Below are 16,857 nucleotides of genomic sequence, written 5' to 3' on the forward strand. Positions count from 1 at the left end.
AGGATCCTATCATCTTTTCCAAAGCTTCCTCCTCTGGAGCAGTGGGGCTGGGGCTCAAGTCTTAGTCATGTGCAGGTGAGCGTCAGTTTGGCACCTGCTTCACCGCCTGTGAAGGGATTCCCCTGCGGGGGGGGGGGGGGGGGAGCTGGGGGCTCGAGCCGGGATCCTTATGCCGGTCCTTGCGCTTTGCACCACCTGCGCTTAACTCACTGCACTAAAAATTTCTATGTTGAACCATCCTGAATCCCTGGGATGAGTTCTGCCTGAGTTTTAACTCTGCTTGATTCAACTGCTTTGCGTATTACTTTGGCATTTCTATTCCAAGTCAAAGTAGGTCACACGAATGCTTTGTGTGTGCAGCGCAGCCCCTCCCCCAAAGATTCACTACTGCAATCTGACAAGAATCATCACAGGAGATGCAATCTGACAGGAGTCATCACAGGAGATGGAGGAGCCAGGCCACCACTCCATCCAGTACATGCCGTGGCAGTGACCAAACCAAGAGCCTCAAGCATCCAAGTCCAGCGCTCGACTATTCGGAGGCTGAGACAACAACCCAAAAGTTCGCAAGGTTTGCAAACAGTTGAGGTCAGCTTAAAATCTGGGCCCTAACCTGAACTCCATTTCCCTGTATGTACAACACTGTATGCTCAAGTGGAAGGTAGCAGACACGTCTGCGTAAAGACCCTCAGGAAAAGAAAAAAAAAAAAAAAAAAAAACCTTGAAGGCTCACTTCATCAGGAAAGAGAAAAAGTCAAGTCTCACCCTCTGGAGTCTGATTACACACTCCAAGTATGTGACTAAGAGAGCGAGGATGAGAAGACAGGATCCCCTCAGTGTGACCAGTGGCTCCAGGCTAGCGTTCACGTGACAGAGGTGTTTTAGGGTAACTTTGAATGGACAATCCGAGTTATAATTGAAATACAGAAGGGGCCTTTTATCTAGAGAAAAACACAAGACCAGGTTTATTTCATACAATGTTATTCACACATTTTTTTTCATTTCTAATTTATACATAATATACAAAGAAGTGAAGATAACATTATTTCATTATGAACCAATAAGAGCCAGGACTTCGACAAACTGGTCCAGAAACAATCCATATCAAAAGGAGACGCTCCAGGAGAGCCCCGGTGGTTCTACCCAGTTAATCACATTTCCTTATTCTGAAATATCAAATTTTACCAAAACTCCACGCCAACTTATGAAATCAGGGGTGACCAGGGAAGTGGGTGGCAAAGCCAGCACACCATCCGATTCCTATGATGACGGACTCTTCCAGACTAGGCCCCAAAGGACTGGGCTGTTGACACTGGGGCCGCCCATGGGATCATAAGGACCCCAAGAGGAAGAGGGTCAGTTTCCAAACACACTGTACTCGGAGACTTTCTAAATTTGCAGAGATATTTGTCTGTGCCGAGAGGCTAAGATTAAAAAAAAAAAAAAAAAAAGGAAAAACAAACAAACAACAACAACAGAAACTCACCAGGGATAAAACAGTGCCAATACGGGGAAGTCACGACCCATTTCCAAGGACAGCTTTGATCCTAAAGGCAGTTTGATGGCGGGAATAAGCGCTCCATATGGGGTCAAGACACTCAAGACACTCCGAGGCTGGCAAGACCCAGTGGGGAAGTAGGGATGAAAGCTGCTTTGCACTCACCGCAGCCGCAGCCGGAGCGGGTGGACGAACAGTGTGATAAAGAGAAGGGACAGGGACGGGGACAAGAGGCTGGCTTCAACGGCCTCAACGTAGAATGCTGGGGGAGGACACTCGAACTCAGCATCAAACATCAAACAGTGTGCCTGGCACCCCATTCTCTAAGCCGTTATGTTTAGATTCATGATATGAACGGCTAAGTGAGAAAGTCTTTCTATGCAATCATGTGCTGAGAAGACAGCCTTTCTTCTGCAGACCTCTAATAAAAAAAATTCCTCACATGCTCAATCAAAAGAGATAGCATGGTTCATTTTAGTTTTGAGCACTAAACAATAAGTGGGTCAACATAAATGTTTTATACAAAATACTGACTTCAACAAAATACAAAGCACTTTCTTTATCTTTCAGAAACTGAATATACAAAGCAAGTTTTTTTTTTCCAAAATATTTTCATAGGCAAAGGATTAAAAACGATTTTAATTATACACATATGGTCACAATTTTGCCTTAAAAAGATTGTTGGGAAATGTACATAAGGCCGCTTGTAAATGTACATCGTGTTGCTGTTATAATGTCTTATGTCCAGAGGAAAAAATGTTATCATACAGATTTGCTCTTACTTGGGAGTAGGCTATTCAAAAATACAATACTCTTCTGTACAAAGGAAAAAGTCAGATCACATTTAAAAAGATGGAAAAGCATTGGCGCCCACGGTAACCAGACATCTCAGTCCAATACTTTCTATTACGCACAATACCCTGACTTCTTGAAAGCCATCCAAATCCTAGCATGTCTCTGTTACCAGAGTCAACGGCTACGTTATAGAACAAAATGTCCCTCACGATAATAAAAAGAAAGCTGCTTCATACTTCTGTTACCATATAAAGATAAAAAATTTTTTAAAAAATCACTCTCGATTAGGAGAAATAAATTTACATTATACAACACTATATGCCAGGTCAAAGAGGGCAAGGACAAAAGTGTGCACTAAAATGCAAATGTTTCCCCAAGAGATCAAACAAATCCATTTACAGCGTGAAGGCTTACAAATGTACACCTGTACAGCCAAGGAAAGCGCCACTACTAAGTCAGCAAGGCTTTGGGATCAACATCGAAACAAGATCGGCTTTGAAAGTGTGAAACTTACACCTACCGCTACACACACAATGCATACACACACTTACAGGAAGCAAAAGAAACTGTCTGAATATGTAGTCATGCTTAAAGGCTGAGCTCGCAAACTCGCTTTTCAGCGGCCCCATTTCGCCTACCTGGTTCCTACTTCCTGAATCTACTAGTGAAAAGTAAAATAAAGCCCCACACTTGGACATGTCTTCATAATTCTATAAGCAAAACGATATACAAAATTTCTACTTCCTCATTGTGAACCAAACCCGAAAAGTCAGCACGGAGACTCGGCTTTTCATCGAGTGCACTTAGCTGGATGGAAGTTTCCACATGATTCCTGCCCCTCCCGGGTCACCCGCCTAAGTGTAGACACACAGTGCTTCTGTACATTGCCAGATTCCTTTCGGGGCAGTATCTGTACTCAAACCACAACCCTCTAAGTAATATAAGTTCTTTTCATCTCAAATCATTTAATTTTTGTCTTACTTGCTTTTTTATTTGCATGATACTTTGTGAATTACCAAAATACAACTTAACTTTCATTTTAAAACATCAGTAATATTTATGCAGTTGATTGGAATCTGTTATAAAAGGCTTCACACAAAGGACAAAAAAAAAAAAAAATAAGGCCTATATTCTATATACATGTCTATAAACCTGTTGTGCTGTGGGTCTGTTGCCCTACCAGACTGCAAGCCAGTTTATTAAAAGAATACTGGACTTTTTCCTTTAAAAACTATTTTTGTAACTTTACAAGGTAAAAATTTACAAAATATGTGACAGCATTATTTTTTGATACAGTTACATCATATACAGGCGTTCTGTGCTTTGCCAGCGATCCAATCTGATAGGTCTCCACTCAGGGCTGAAGAGCATTTATAATTCACCACCCCACCCCCCAAATATACACATGAACCTTAAAAACTTTACAAATGGATGAATACAGTCAATAAATAGTTTTGCTTTAAAAAAAAATTGAAGATTCATAGTTGAGTTGTGTTTTGATAATTCACAAAAGCAACACTTTCCACACGGTCACGTTGCCTCCTCTGCCCTTCCTGTCACAGCATTCCGTTGGGTGGTCCTCCAATAGGCCCCAGGTCTGGGCTATTCTTTAGATAATATTTTTCCAACTTGGCCAGAATATGCTTCCCATATGTGTATTTACGCAAAGTAGTGATGTGAGGTCGAATCTGAAAAACAAATAGTCTCCTTAAAAATCCTGTGATTTTTAGTTTCTGACACCTCCACTAGACAAGTAAATACATGAATACTCATAAGTGATTGGTCCAGAAGCACTGCAATCTTCGATTTCCATTCTAGAGAAAGCTACTGGCAGTTGTGATCAACTCGGGTCTCTCCCAACGTGGAATCCCCAAACTGTTCAATGAAGAAGCTTCTGAACTCCACACACAGCAAGGGGAGTTTCACTCAGAACACTGGGGAGAAGTATAAGCCTGTACAAGATTTTAAAGGAGCTCCTGGCTCTCTATGAAGTCGTGAAATAGTTACATTTTTAAAAAAATTTTATGAGAAAGACAGGAGGAGAGAGAAAGAACCAGATATCACTCTGGCACATGTGCTGCAGGGGATCGAACTCGGGACCTCATGCTTCAGAGTCCAAAGCTTTACCACTGCACCACCTCCCAGACCACAAAATAGTTACATTTTTTTTAAAAGATTTTATTTATTTATTAATGAGAAAGATAGGAGGAGAGAGAGAAAGAACCAGATATCACTCTGGTACATGTGCAGCCGGGGATTGAACTCGGGACCTCATGCTTGAGAATCCAGTGCTTTATCCACTGCGCCACCTCCCGGACAATAGTTACACTTTTTGCTGGCAACCCCACCTTTAAAGACTTTAACCTATAAAAGCTATTACGCAAAGAATCCAAGTGGCACTGCTTACAGCAACAGAGGACTGAAACATTTTTAAAGAATATTCTAAATATATGCTATTTTAAAAGAAAATCTAATAATTGAGGTTTTTTTTTCCTTAAAAAAAGGGTCAGAAATACTTTCATGAGCCCACGAGAGCATTTTCTCTAGCTATGAGCTGAGTTCAAAGACGGCACGCACTTTGGATGCAGAAGTTGAGGTATGCATACACATAATGCCACCACGCAGGTAATCTCGCCACTCTCAGCACTACAGAAGGAACTGCGGGGCCAGGCAAAGCACTAAGTCAGATTTTTAAAAACCAGGAAACTGCTCAGCTCTGGAGTTAAGGTGGGGTTGGAGACCGAACCCTTGCTTGGTGCCTTGGGCACGTAAGCTTCAGCATCCCCGATTTACTGTCTCCTATAAGTCAGAAGGAAACGGTAGGTTTTGGTGATCTCACCTTTGTGTGTACGGTTAGGGAAAGGGCGTGATGAATGGACGCAACTCCACCAAACCAGTGGACACCGATGCTCAAACTAAGGTGAGCAGAAGGCAAGAGAGAGCAGAGTGGGAGACAGAGAGGAGGGCATACAGAAAGAGGGTGGGGAGGTCGGGTGGTAGCACAGCAGGTTAAGCGCACATGGCACAAAGCGGAAGGACAGTGCAAGGATCCTGGTTCAAGCCCCCCGGCTCCCCACCTGCAGGGGAGTCGCTTCACAGGCGGTGAAGCAGGTCTGCAGGTGTCTGTCTTTCTCTCCCCTTTCTTCCCCTCCTCTCGATTTGTCTCTGTCCTATCCAGCAACAGCAGTAACAATAACAACAACAAGGGCAACAAAAATGGGGGAAAACGGCCTTCAGGAGCAATGGATTCATGGTGCAGGCACTGAGCCCCAGCACCCGAGGTGGTAACCTCCATTTGTTGGTCTGTTAAAGATCTACAGGCTATCCACTTAAGAGATAAATAAAAAAACTTCTCTTTAGGAAGTTCTGTTAGTGAGATCATTTAATTAATAAGACACTGGGCTCAACATTTAACCAAAATTTTATTCAACTTAAACGTATCTAAATCAGACAGAAAAGGGAAGGACACTGCCTGGGGCTGAGAAGTGCACGTGACCTCACTGATACTGCCGTCAGGATGCAGACCATTCACACGGTCTATGAGGACGCGGCATTACCTTGTGCATGATTATCTTCCTCTGAGCGGGCTCGGCCATGTCGATCATCTTCTGAACGACGTAGTTGGCGTACTGGTCCTTCATCATGGTGTATAAGGCACTGTGAGGACCGTCATTCTGGCAGCAAACTTCATCAATGAGCAAAGCTCGCTCAGCACGGGAAGCGTGAGTGACACACTTTTCTACTACATTGCTAAAAAAAAATCAAAGCACATACATGACAGTTATTTTCACATTTCATTCAGAGAAGCATTTCCTCGGATGTTCACAGAACTTGCTTAATGCACTAAGAGACAGGAGTCAAGACAACTTTCTTTTTTTTTTTTTTCAGTTTAAAGATTCTTTTTAAAAAATTGTTTTAAATTTATTTTTCCCCCCTTTTGTTGCCCTTGTTTATCGTCATTGTCGGATAGGATAGAGAGAAATGGAGAGAGGAAGGGAAGACAGGGGGAGAGAAAGACAGACACCTGCAGACCAGCTTCATCGCCTGTGAAGCGACTCTCCTGCAGGTGGGGAGCCGGGGGCTCGAACCGGGATCCTTAGGCTGGTCCTTATGCTTCACGCCATGTACACTCAACTCACTGTGCCACCGCCTAACTCGCAAGACAACTATCTCTGAAGCAACTACAACTCTTTCACTTAGAATTCGATTCCAATTACTTTTGAAATAAATACTAGCATCGTAGAACTTGCACCTCACACTTTCAGTTACCAATCACAGGCCTTTAAAAATCATGATTTAAAAAAAAAAAAAAAAGGAAGAAAGCAAGCAAGCCTTAGTAAAGTCTGAGACTTGCACATGCATGCATTACATGCATAAACGTCTCAGGGACAAATAGCTTTCAGTACAAATCAAAAATGTCAAGCACAGGCAAAATAAAGCGACATCCTGTGCTTTTTGCCTCGATTTCTATTGGTGGTGGTGCTACCATCATCGTACTGAACATGCAACTCTTGTGCCTGCAGTAAGGGTCAAGAGTTGAAAGGGAGTGCCTCGATTTCGGAACTATACAGCACCTGGCAAACTTGTGTTGACTCAGAGCTAAGACCTTTCCTCTGATTTCGGCAACAATTTTGCTCTTGTCTTCAGGGCGCCCATGTTCCAACACGTGCTGAATGACATAATTGCCATACTGATCCTGAAACAGAGATGAGCCTTCTTTAAAACGCGTCCACTCTCTCATCAGAATCTGGTCGCATCCACCATCAGGTGAGGAGGCCTATGTCTGCCCCGCTGTGTGCTCAGGAGCGCGCTCAGCTAGCAAAGGACTCCATCAGAACCGCCTCCCGGCCCTGGGGCGCTGTACCTGGACCAGCTGCTCCGTGTGCTGGTGGAGCTCCTCCAGGATGGGCAAGGTCTGCTCCGCGGTGCAGTGCTCCAGGATGCGCTGGATCACTCTGCAGCCGTAGGGATGCGTCGAAAGCACGAAGACCTTAAGACAAGGCAGAGAATCAGCTCTCTGTTCACTGCCACCCACGATCTGCGAAGCCGACGAGGCCTGGACGACAAGCTGAACGGATCTCTCAGACGACCACCGACCACCACCGTATTAGCGAAAGGCCGGGAAGTGCTGTGCTGACGGCTTCTGAAAGAACCTAGCCAGCAGGTGGAGGGCGTGCAAAAGCAAGAAAAAGCAGGCTCTCGGGGTGGGGTGATGGGCACGCCTTTTAGAGCTGTCAGACCCTGTAAACGAGTCACTGGGTGTGACTGATCTTTGCCTGTTACTGTGCAATGTTCAATCTTCTTTCCCTCTCCAGGAAAACTGGGGGATTGGTTGGTTGCTAGGTTTCTAATTTGAATGGGTTACTTTTACTTATGCTTCTTAAAAAAAAAAAAAAGTGTATTATTTAATTATTAGTAAGGAGAATAAACCAGAGCTTCACTCGGCCTGTGTGATGCCCAAGAAGGAATTCTAACCCTCACGTACACGTCAGGCGCTCTTACCCACAGTGCAACATCTAGGCTGCTTTGCTTCAAACAAGATTTAATTAAGGGAGAAAGAAGGTGGGTTGGGGGGTAGATAGCATAATGGTTATGCAGAGATTCTCATGCCTAAGGCTCCAAAGTCCCAAGTTCAGGTCAGAGCAGCTTTAACTCTGCCTCTTAAAAGAACAGAAATAATTTCTTTTTTTAAAAAAAGTAGCTTAAAAAAAATTTTTTTTATTATTACCTTTATTTATTGGATAGAGACAGCCAGAAACCAAGAAGGAGGGGGTGACAGAGAGGGTGAGAGACACCTGCAGCCCTGCTTCACCACTACTAAAGCTTTCCCCTGCAGGTGGGGAGCCGGGGGCTCGAACCGGGATCTTTACACCGGTCCTTGTGCTTTGCGCCACCTGTGCTTAACCTGCTGCGCTACCACCCGACTCCCTAGAATTAATTTGTATGTCTACATGTTTCCAGTTCAGAGAAACGAAAACACTGTCTATTGTGTCTATGAAAGAGGCAGAAATTGACACGGATTTTGCCTCCTACTTTTGCAAGGAGCATTAGGTGTTGTATCTCGAGACAAGAAAAGTGCACGGACGCTCAAATCCTAAAAGACCCTCTCAACGAATCACAAGCCCCGGGCGTGGAGCTGACCTGTCCTTTGAACGCGTCGATGATGAACTGCAGCGACTGTGGCTGGACACACTCAATACACTTCTGTACGACGTGGTTCCCGTTCTGATCTTTCACGCATTTGAGCACGTGGCCATCGAGCTCTTTCACCATTTCACTCTGCAATACAGAGGTGACGCTTATGGAACGATGGAACAGGACTAGAAACACACACACACACACTGACAGCAGGAAACACTCATATACTTCTTTGCAGTTTAAAACAAAAACAAAAAACAAGACTCTCTCCTTGGGCACAGGGTCCCCCAAGCCCCACGGCTCCCTGGAGTTTTGGCTCTGCTTCCCTCTTTCTCCCCCCCACCTATTAATGGTTCTCTCCTCCTCTCGCTCTCTCTCTTGCCACAAGGGTTATTGCTGGGGTTCCGTGCGCGCACTGCAAAATTCCTAGCAGCCATATTTCCCTTCTTTTCTTTTCTCCTATTTCATGTGTCGGGATAGAGAGGAATTGAGGGAAGGAGAGACAGGGACAGAGAAAGATAAAGGAGACTGCTTTAGCCCTTAGCAAGTGTCCTCCCGGTGGGGAGCAGGGGCTTGAACCGGGTTCTGAAGCATGGTGACATGTGTGCTGAACCACTGTGCCGCTGCCTGGGCCCCATATGTCTCTTCTAACGGCCACACGAGTCTATCAAGTGTGTGCAAAGGCGGAGGAATTGAGTAATATATATCTCCACCCCAGATGTGTGTGTGTGTGTGTCATATTTCAGTTATAATCTTCCTTTTAAATGTTGGTAATTAAAAACTTGCTTCAATACAGCACATGGATAATTTATTATTTTTTTAAATCTTTAATCACAGAGCCTGACTTGACTCTGGCTTACGGTGCTGTCAAAAATTCAACCTGTGGGAGTCGGGCTGTAGCGCAGCGGGTTAAGCGCAGGTGGCGTAAAGCACAAGGACCGGCATAAGGATCTCGGTTCGAACCCCGGCTCCCCACCTGCAGGGGAGTCGCTTCACAGGCGGTGAAGCAGGTCTGCAGGTGTCTATCTTTCTCTCCCCGTCTCTGTCTTCCCCTCCTCTCTCCATTTCTCTCTGTCCTATCCAACAACGACGACAACAATAATAACTACAACAATAAAACAACAAGGGCAACAAAAGGGAATAAATAAATATTAAAAAAAAAAATTCAACCTGTGGACTCGAGTCTCAAGAATGAAAATCTATTGTGTAAACTGCTGTCTGTTTCCCCCTGACCTTTTTTTTTTTTTTTTTTATATAATCCCGTTTGTTGCCCTGGTTGTTTTACTGTTGTAGTTATTGTTGCTGTCATTGATGTCATTGTTGTTGGAGAGGACAGAGAGAAATGGAGAGCGGAGGGGACGACAGAGAGGGGGAAAGAAAGATAGACACCTGCAGACCTGTTTCACCACCGCCTGTGAAGCGACTCCCCTGCAGGTGGGGAGCCAGGGGCTGGAACCGGGATCCTTATGCTGGTCCTTGTGCTTTGTGCCACGTGCGCTTAACCCACTGAGCTACCTACCGCCTGGCTCCCTCCCCCTGACCTTTTAATTGATACCTTATTCTTGGGACATTTTATTATTTCTTTGATTATTAGATTATAGGTAAGTACAGTAAGGCTTATTTATTTACGCATATTCTGTTCAGCAATGATCCTGATATACATTTTTTTTTTCAAAAACTTCTTAAATAGTAATTGTAGGGAGATGTTTAGTTATAAGCCAGGTGTGAACTATATCACAAAAAGTGTACTGAATGATTCAAACAAGAGACTGTACCACTATTATTCGCAAATTGAGTTATCTGTGGCTTACTGTGACAAATCTTCTACTATTCTAAAACGTGGGACGTCCTCTGGACCTATACACCGGATTTTCAAAATCAGATTTGTGTATACATATAATCATCCAACTATCTGTCATTATTGGTATTTAAATTATGGAGTTATTTTACTGTGAGTTGAGTCAAAACTGACTTTGTTCCAGATCAATACCCTTTAAAAGTAAAGTATATGCTTTCATTCGGACACATGCATCTCATTGTAACAGCACACTAAGTTTTTATACAAGTGTTGCTCTATTTGCCCTCATTCCCTGCAATACTTAGTATCTGTCATTTCAAATGATCTGGAAAACTAGACTTATCAGTCACAAGGATTCCCATGCACAGTACATGACTGCAGATGCATCCACTTTGTATTTAATCTAAAAAAATAGATGTTTCTAAGAACGTAACATTTCTCTTTTATAAATGTTCTCTGGCATACAGGAATGCAACTGACTTTTACATGTCAATTCTGACATCACAGGAATCCAATCCAATCCAATCCAAGTCAACACTAGGGAAAGTCAAAAACACTCATCTAGCATTCTGCTAGCCACGCCAGTAAGCACTCAACTATCTTCTTAGTCTCAGAAATGGAAACATGTTGGAGAGAACGAGTGGATACAGAGCAAACTCCGTTGGATAGCTTAAAAAAGTTCTGTAAAGAGAGACGGAGGCCAGGGCACTGCTCACTCATATATGAGGTTCCAGGACCTGAAGCCAGGGCTGTATGCCTAGTTAGCTAAGTCGCTTCCCTGGGCACAAGTGGCATAACTTGGATTTAGTGAAGTGCTTAAGACAAACAATACTGTACTCTCTGTGGAAGTATTTTATTTATTAAATTAAAAAAATATATTTATTTATTCCCTTTTGTTGCCCTTGTTTTATTGTTGTAGTTATTGATGTCATTGTTGGATAGGACAAAGAGAAATGGAGAGAGGAGGGGAAGACAGAGAGGGGGAGAAAAAGACACCAGCAGTCCCGCCCGCTTCACCACTTGTAATGTGACTCCCCTGCAGGTGGGGAGCCGGGGGCTCGAACGGGGTTCCTTGCACCCGTCCTCGTTCTTCGTGCCACGTGCGCTTAACCCACTGTGCTACTGCCCGACTCCCGGAAGTATTTTAATGTTCCACTTCAAGATCATTGTCATACAGCAAGAATGACTGCAGTGATTTAAGAATTAGATAAAATACAAAATCTTGTCTTAACTTACAATTACCTGCTGGTCAGGTGAAATAGACTCTAGCGCTTTCTGAATGACCCGGCAGCCGTACATCTGCAAGGCCAAGGGTAGAACGTGACCTCGAATACGAGTAGCCAGGGCTAATTTCTGATCCGAGCTCCCGAACTGACAAAAACAAACAACAACCAAAAAGATTTTAAAGGTCTGTTCTCTATTTCTGACGTCTACTATACAGTAACTGACTTCTAGTTTGTGGGAGACACGCACACAGACCCAGGCCCGCAGAGTCGCGGTGCCGCAGCCAGGAGCGTGCCAGGCGTGTGCTGGAGGTCCTGAGGGGAAGGGTGATTAACAGACTCAGAGACACGTTCCTGAGATCTCCTCTTCCTGACGGTTTTCTTCTTCATCTCAAGCAAAAACAAACAAAACCTTTTATCTCTGGTAACATGGACTTTTGAGTCACAGACCAGCAAACTCTAATATACACTGACTTAACTGTGGAAGGATCCATTAAGCCTAGTTTCAAAGCTGCAAACCAAAAGATTATTCATTAGTCGCTTCCCTTTATAACAATCCCAAATACTCATCTCCAACTATGAAGATCAACAGCAACCTTACTGAAAGTAGGCTCATATGATTCAACAACAATATTTTCGTGATAAAACATACTACACCTCCAACTATGAAGATCAACAGCAACCTTACTGAAAGTAGGCTCTTATGATTCAACAATATTTTCGTGATAAAACATACTATCAGACATCACTTTCGCCACTACAAACAGAATTCTGCTTACGCCGTCATGCAAACCACCATCGCTATTTCCAAAGCTTTCCCTCCCATTGCCCCTAAGGCAATCAGCGCTTGAAAGCTAAGTCTTGAATCTCTTGCTGGCCACCAGCTCTCAGGAAGGCTTGGTCGACTCTTGTCGTGGCTGTGACTGTGACGGCTGAGACACTTCAGGGACCGTCTACAGTGTCTGTCCTTTCACATGCGGTGTATTTCTGTTAGCTTCATCTACGCTGTAGGACGTATTCAAACTTCCTTTCATTTTATGGCTGAGTGGTGCTGGACATACCACGCTGCTTAGACACGCATCTCTGGACATGCACTGTGTCCTTCCTTACCTACTTGAATAATGCTGTCAGGAGCACGGCCATCTTTGCTTTTTTTTTTTTTTAATTTTTGTTTTTATATTTTACTTATTTATTTTCCCTTTTTGTTGTGCTTGTTTTTTTATTGTTGTTGTAGTTATTATTGTTATTGATGCCGTCGTCATTAGATAGGACAGAGAAGGGGAGAGAAAGACAGACACCCGCACACCTGCTTCTCCGCCTGTGAAGCAACTCCCCTGCAGGTGGGGAGCCGGGGACTCAAACTGGGTTCCTTATGCTGGTCCTTATGCTTCGCACACGTGCGCTTAACCTGTTTCGCCACCACCCGACTCCCATCATCTTTGATTCTTCTGACTATATGCTGAGGAGTGGAACTGCTCTCCACCCACATGCAAAAGGCCCCAATTTCTCTCCATTTCCATGAACACAGGCACATGCAGCAGGTATACTGTGGACTCGGTAACTTTTTTTTTCTGCCTCCAGGGTTATCGCTGGGGCTTGGTGTCAGCACTACGAATCCACTGCTCCTGGAGGCCATTTTCCCCCATTTGTTGTTGTTGTTATTGTTGTTGCCCTTGTTGTTGTTACTGTTGCCACTGCTGCTGCTGTTGTTGGATAGGACAGAGAGAAATTGAGAGAAGAGGGGAAGACAGAGAGGGGGAGAGAAAGACAGACACCTGCAGACCTGCAGGTCCCCCCCCCCCCCCGAAGGAGGGGAGCCGGGGCTCGAACCGGGATCCTTACACCGGTCCTTGCGCTTTGCACCGTGTGCGCTTGGCCCAGACTGTAACTTTCACTTGTGTCACTGAGTGACCTGGACTGTAAGGCTCCATTCTCATATGCTTATTTCATAGTCTTCTACACAGACAGGCCCTCTGTCCACTTTGTCCCTGGCTGTCTTTTTGTTGAGTTTTACATGGTCTGGATGGAAAACCATTATGGGATGGATGACTTGCATATGCCTTCCCACAAGACCCCACGTTCACATTAAAATGAGTATCATCAGACTTCTAGAGCTTTCCTAAGAAAACAAACAAGAAATGAGTACTCACCTCAAAAAATTTCTGTATCACATAATTGCCAAAAACATCTGTCATCAATTGGTAGGCTGCTTGCAGAATCTCAGTGAACACCATCTGTCGCTCAGCCGGAGTAGCTCTCTCAAGCTTCTGCTGTATGAATCTACGCGAGATAAATAAGTAAAATAAAAATAAATGTCACCACAGTGCACGGACAGAAGATACTCGAAATCTGAACTTGAGCATCATTACCATGTACTCAGCTCCACCAATACACAAGTAAAATGTTTTCCTGAGGAAGCACTCACACTCTATTCTGTGAATGATCAATTTAAAGCAAAAGTTTCAAAGCATTTCTTCAATAATAGTTTAAAAAGTATTTACTATATGGGCTGGGTGGTGGCTCACCTGGTTAAGCGCATGTGTCACAATGCCCAAGGACCAGGGTTTAAGTCTCCAGTTCCCACTTGTAGGGGATAAGCTTCACGAGTGGTGAAGCAGCTCTACAGGTGTCTCTCTGCCTCCCTCTCTCTATATCCCTCTCTGCCTCCCTTTCTCTCTCTGCTTCCCTCTTCTCAATTTCTGGCTGTCTCTATCCAATAAATAAAGATAACAATAATAAAAAAAATATTTACTGTAAACCATGAACCCCCCCCCCCCAATTAAAAAAGTAGAGCATGGCATTTAATTAATACTCAGTATGTGATTAATGAAGGAATGATCACTGGAGATAAAGGTATTTGACCACTGTGTTTACTGAGCTTTAATGTATTAAAAAGTAGACATTTACCTAGAATAAGAAAAAAGACTAGATTGGTAAGAAATCTTGACATAATGTTGAGTCCTTCAAGTTAGTTCTGACTGCACTGTATCAATGAAAATGGAAACTGTAATTTCATTGGTTACTCACAATCTATAATGAAATACCTATTTCAGAACACAGTAAACAAAAAAACTCTTAGGAACAAAAATCCATCAAATGCCCTATGATCCTTTCTGTGCTCTATCTTAACACTAACTCACACACATACTTCAAACATTACAGTCAGTATGTTAACATGTACAAATACACAAAATGCCATATTGGGTATTAACTTTATATATATATACATATATATATATATATATATATATATATATATATATTTTTTTTTTTTTTTCCCCTTTGTTGTTCATCATTGTTGTTGGATAGGACAGAGAGAAATGGAGAGAGGAGTGGAAGACAGAAGGGGACAGAAAGAAAGACACCTGCAGGCCTGCTTTGTGCCACCTGTGCTTAACCCACTGCGTTACGCTCAACTCCCAGGTATAAACTTTGTGAAAGACTAGTGTTTATACTCATGAAATGATTTCTAGTCAAGAAAAATTAGGTTAAAAAAAAAAAAAGAAGAAAAAAAAAAAAAAAAGAAAAATTAGGTTTGTACAAGGGAGCCATTTTCAGAACATAAATCTAGCAAGAAGTATCATAAACCAGAAGTACCTACCGAGAACCATGCTGGTCTTGGGAAAACTCAACTATATGTCCGATCAAGTCTCTAAGTTGAAGGTTTGGGAAGCGATTGTTTCTGAAATCTTCTAGCAATCGACTTCGGCCAGAGGGCATGATGTCAGACCTGTTATACCGCAGCCGGGAAGGAGGGAACAGCTGGCTGCCGGAGCTGAAGAGGCTGGACGTGCCTGAGGCACTCCGGTACTTGGCTTCTGCTCCGGGCGCTGCAGAGATGTACCGACCACTGCCATTTGTCAGTCCTCCTACAACAAAGCAGCTGGGATCAGCAAACACTTCCTGACCAAGCCATTCCTTAAATCAGAGTCACTTAAGCTGAAAATCGAGCCAACAGAGAATGATCAGTCCCCAATCTGTTGGGGGGGGGGAAATCTGACACATTTAATGTGCGCCTATTGGGTGTGGACTGAGGAGGGAGAAAAAGAGACGAGATAGAAAGCATGAGAAAAATCAACTTGTATTTGGTCTGGGCAGTTAGAAGAAAATGCAATCGGAACATCTAATAATGTCATTTATAAGATATAGGAATCGAAGACTACTGAAGTCACCAACACAATGTTTAGTTACAGTGACAAGTACATTACAAATAGGTAGCAAACTTGGGTTTTAAGCAACCGAAATAATCTGATTGAAATACGTTTGCAGTACTAATGGGATGGATTATCAGTGTTGGATTATATTTAAAACCAAACCCCATCAAAAAATAAATAAATAAATAAAGCATTGTCATATATGCTTCTGCATCAACAGAAAGGATTTCTTAGTTAACCCACTGGCTAGACACTGAGGTTAAAAATTTCACTTAAACAATCAATGCAAATTACTTATAGCTATGATTAAAAAAATACTCTTCATAACAAAAGAACTATTATTTTGCTCACAAGGAGTGAAGAATAGTCATGACGGTCCTTTTCTAACGAAAATCTCATTTCAAACAAGAAAAATCCCAGGGCAATCAACAGAAACAAAAATAAACATGAGCAGAAACTGTAACAGCAACAGTTTGAAAGGTAACTGACTGCATCCTTTTAACAAAAAAGTACGTACAGAAAATGAGTTAACGGAGACTTAGGGCTTGAGATAAACCCACCAGCAGCTACACGCCACCTGTCTAGAGAAACGCTAAACACACCGTCACGGTCCAAGACCTGGTGTCGCTGTGGGAATTCTACGCTGGCAAGAGCGCTAGCGAAGGGAGCAGTGAGAGCTGACTGCGGAGAGTGAACTGATGTCTCCTTTCCACTTCTCTGTCCCCAGTGTTCTAGCTTTCTTTTTCCTAGGCCCCCCACCACCAGTGTAACATCTGTATGACTACTCGAGTCCTCAGCGCTCTCTAAAACTAGTGCAATAAAACTACATTCACCTGCTTGCTAAACACTCCTGTGCCTAAAGCTATGCCAGTGGGCACGGTACTGATGGAATGGCGACACGATGGAGAGCACAGATGCTGTGTCTCCTCAGGGGTCGGCCTCAGCCCAGTACCGTCGTCATTCCCCCGGAGCGTGTGTCATTTAACGAGTTATTTTATAACAAAATCCCTTCCTTCAGACTTGCATATTTATTCCAGCCTTCTAAAATTCTGTGTTTAATGACGGAAAACCTCAAATGCGAATTCAGTGTTTTGATACCTTCCCGGTGCTGACCCTTGGCCTCTTCTATTTTGTAGTTTTCTCAACTGTTCACAATGACCAATCACTAAGCCGCCCAACTCAGACTTTTTCTTTTTTTGGTAGGCTAGGGGCACCCTATCATTATTCCAAGCTGCTGTTACACAAGCATTT

General features: G+C 43.4%; 1 protein-coding gene across 30 annotated transcripts in view; it reads right to left on the reverse strand.

Moving 5' to 3' along the window:
- Window positions 1–932: 932 nt before the first annotated feature.
- The window catches only part of PUM2 (pumilio RNA binding family member 2), a 74,648-nt gene continuing 58,723 nt past the window's right edge, over window positions 933–16,857 (reverse strand). For 19 of the 30 annotated variants that reach the window (XM_060186605.1, XM_060186622.1, XM_060186606.1 and 16 more), the window contains 8 exons: window positions 15,054–15,321; window positions 13,603–13,732; window positions 11,466–11,600; window positions 8,435–8,572; window positions 7,158–7,283; window positions 6,868–6,989; window positions 5,851–6,043; window positions 933–3,981 (listed from right to left, as the gene is read on the reverse strand). In XM_060186605.1, the coding sequence (XP_060042588.1) occupies window positions 3,850–3,981; window positions 5,851–6,043; window positions 6,868–6,989; window positions 7,158–7,283; window positions 8,435–8,572; window positions 11,466–11,600; window positions 13,603–13,732; window positions 15,054–15,321 (1,244 nt within the window). In that variant the 3' untranslated portion in view covers window positions 933–3,849. The remainder of the gene's footprint in view (window positions 3,982–5,850; window positions 6,044–6,867; window positions 6,990–7,157; window positions 7,284–8,434; window positions 8,573–11,465; window positions 11,601–13,602; window positions 13,733–15,053; window positions 15,322–16,857) is intronic. The other 11 variants (XM_060186633.1, XM_060186632.1, XM_060186631.1 and 8 more) reach the window with 1 other exon arrangement.

The sequence above is a fragment of the Erinaceus europaeus genome, chromosome 3, assembly GCF_950295315.1.
Source record: "Erinaceus europaeus chromosome 3, mEriEur2.1, whole genome shotgun sequence".
Lineage (NCBI taxonomy): Eukaryota > Metazoa > Chordata > Mammalia > Eulipotyphla > Erinaceidae > Erinaceus > Erinaceus europaeus.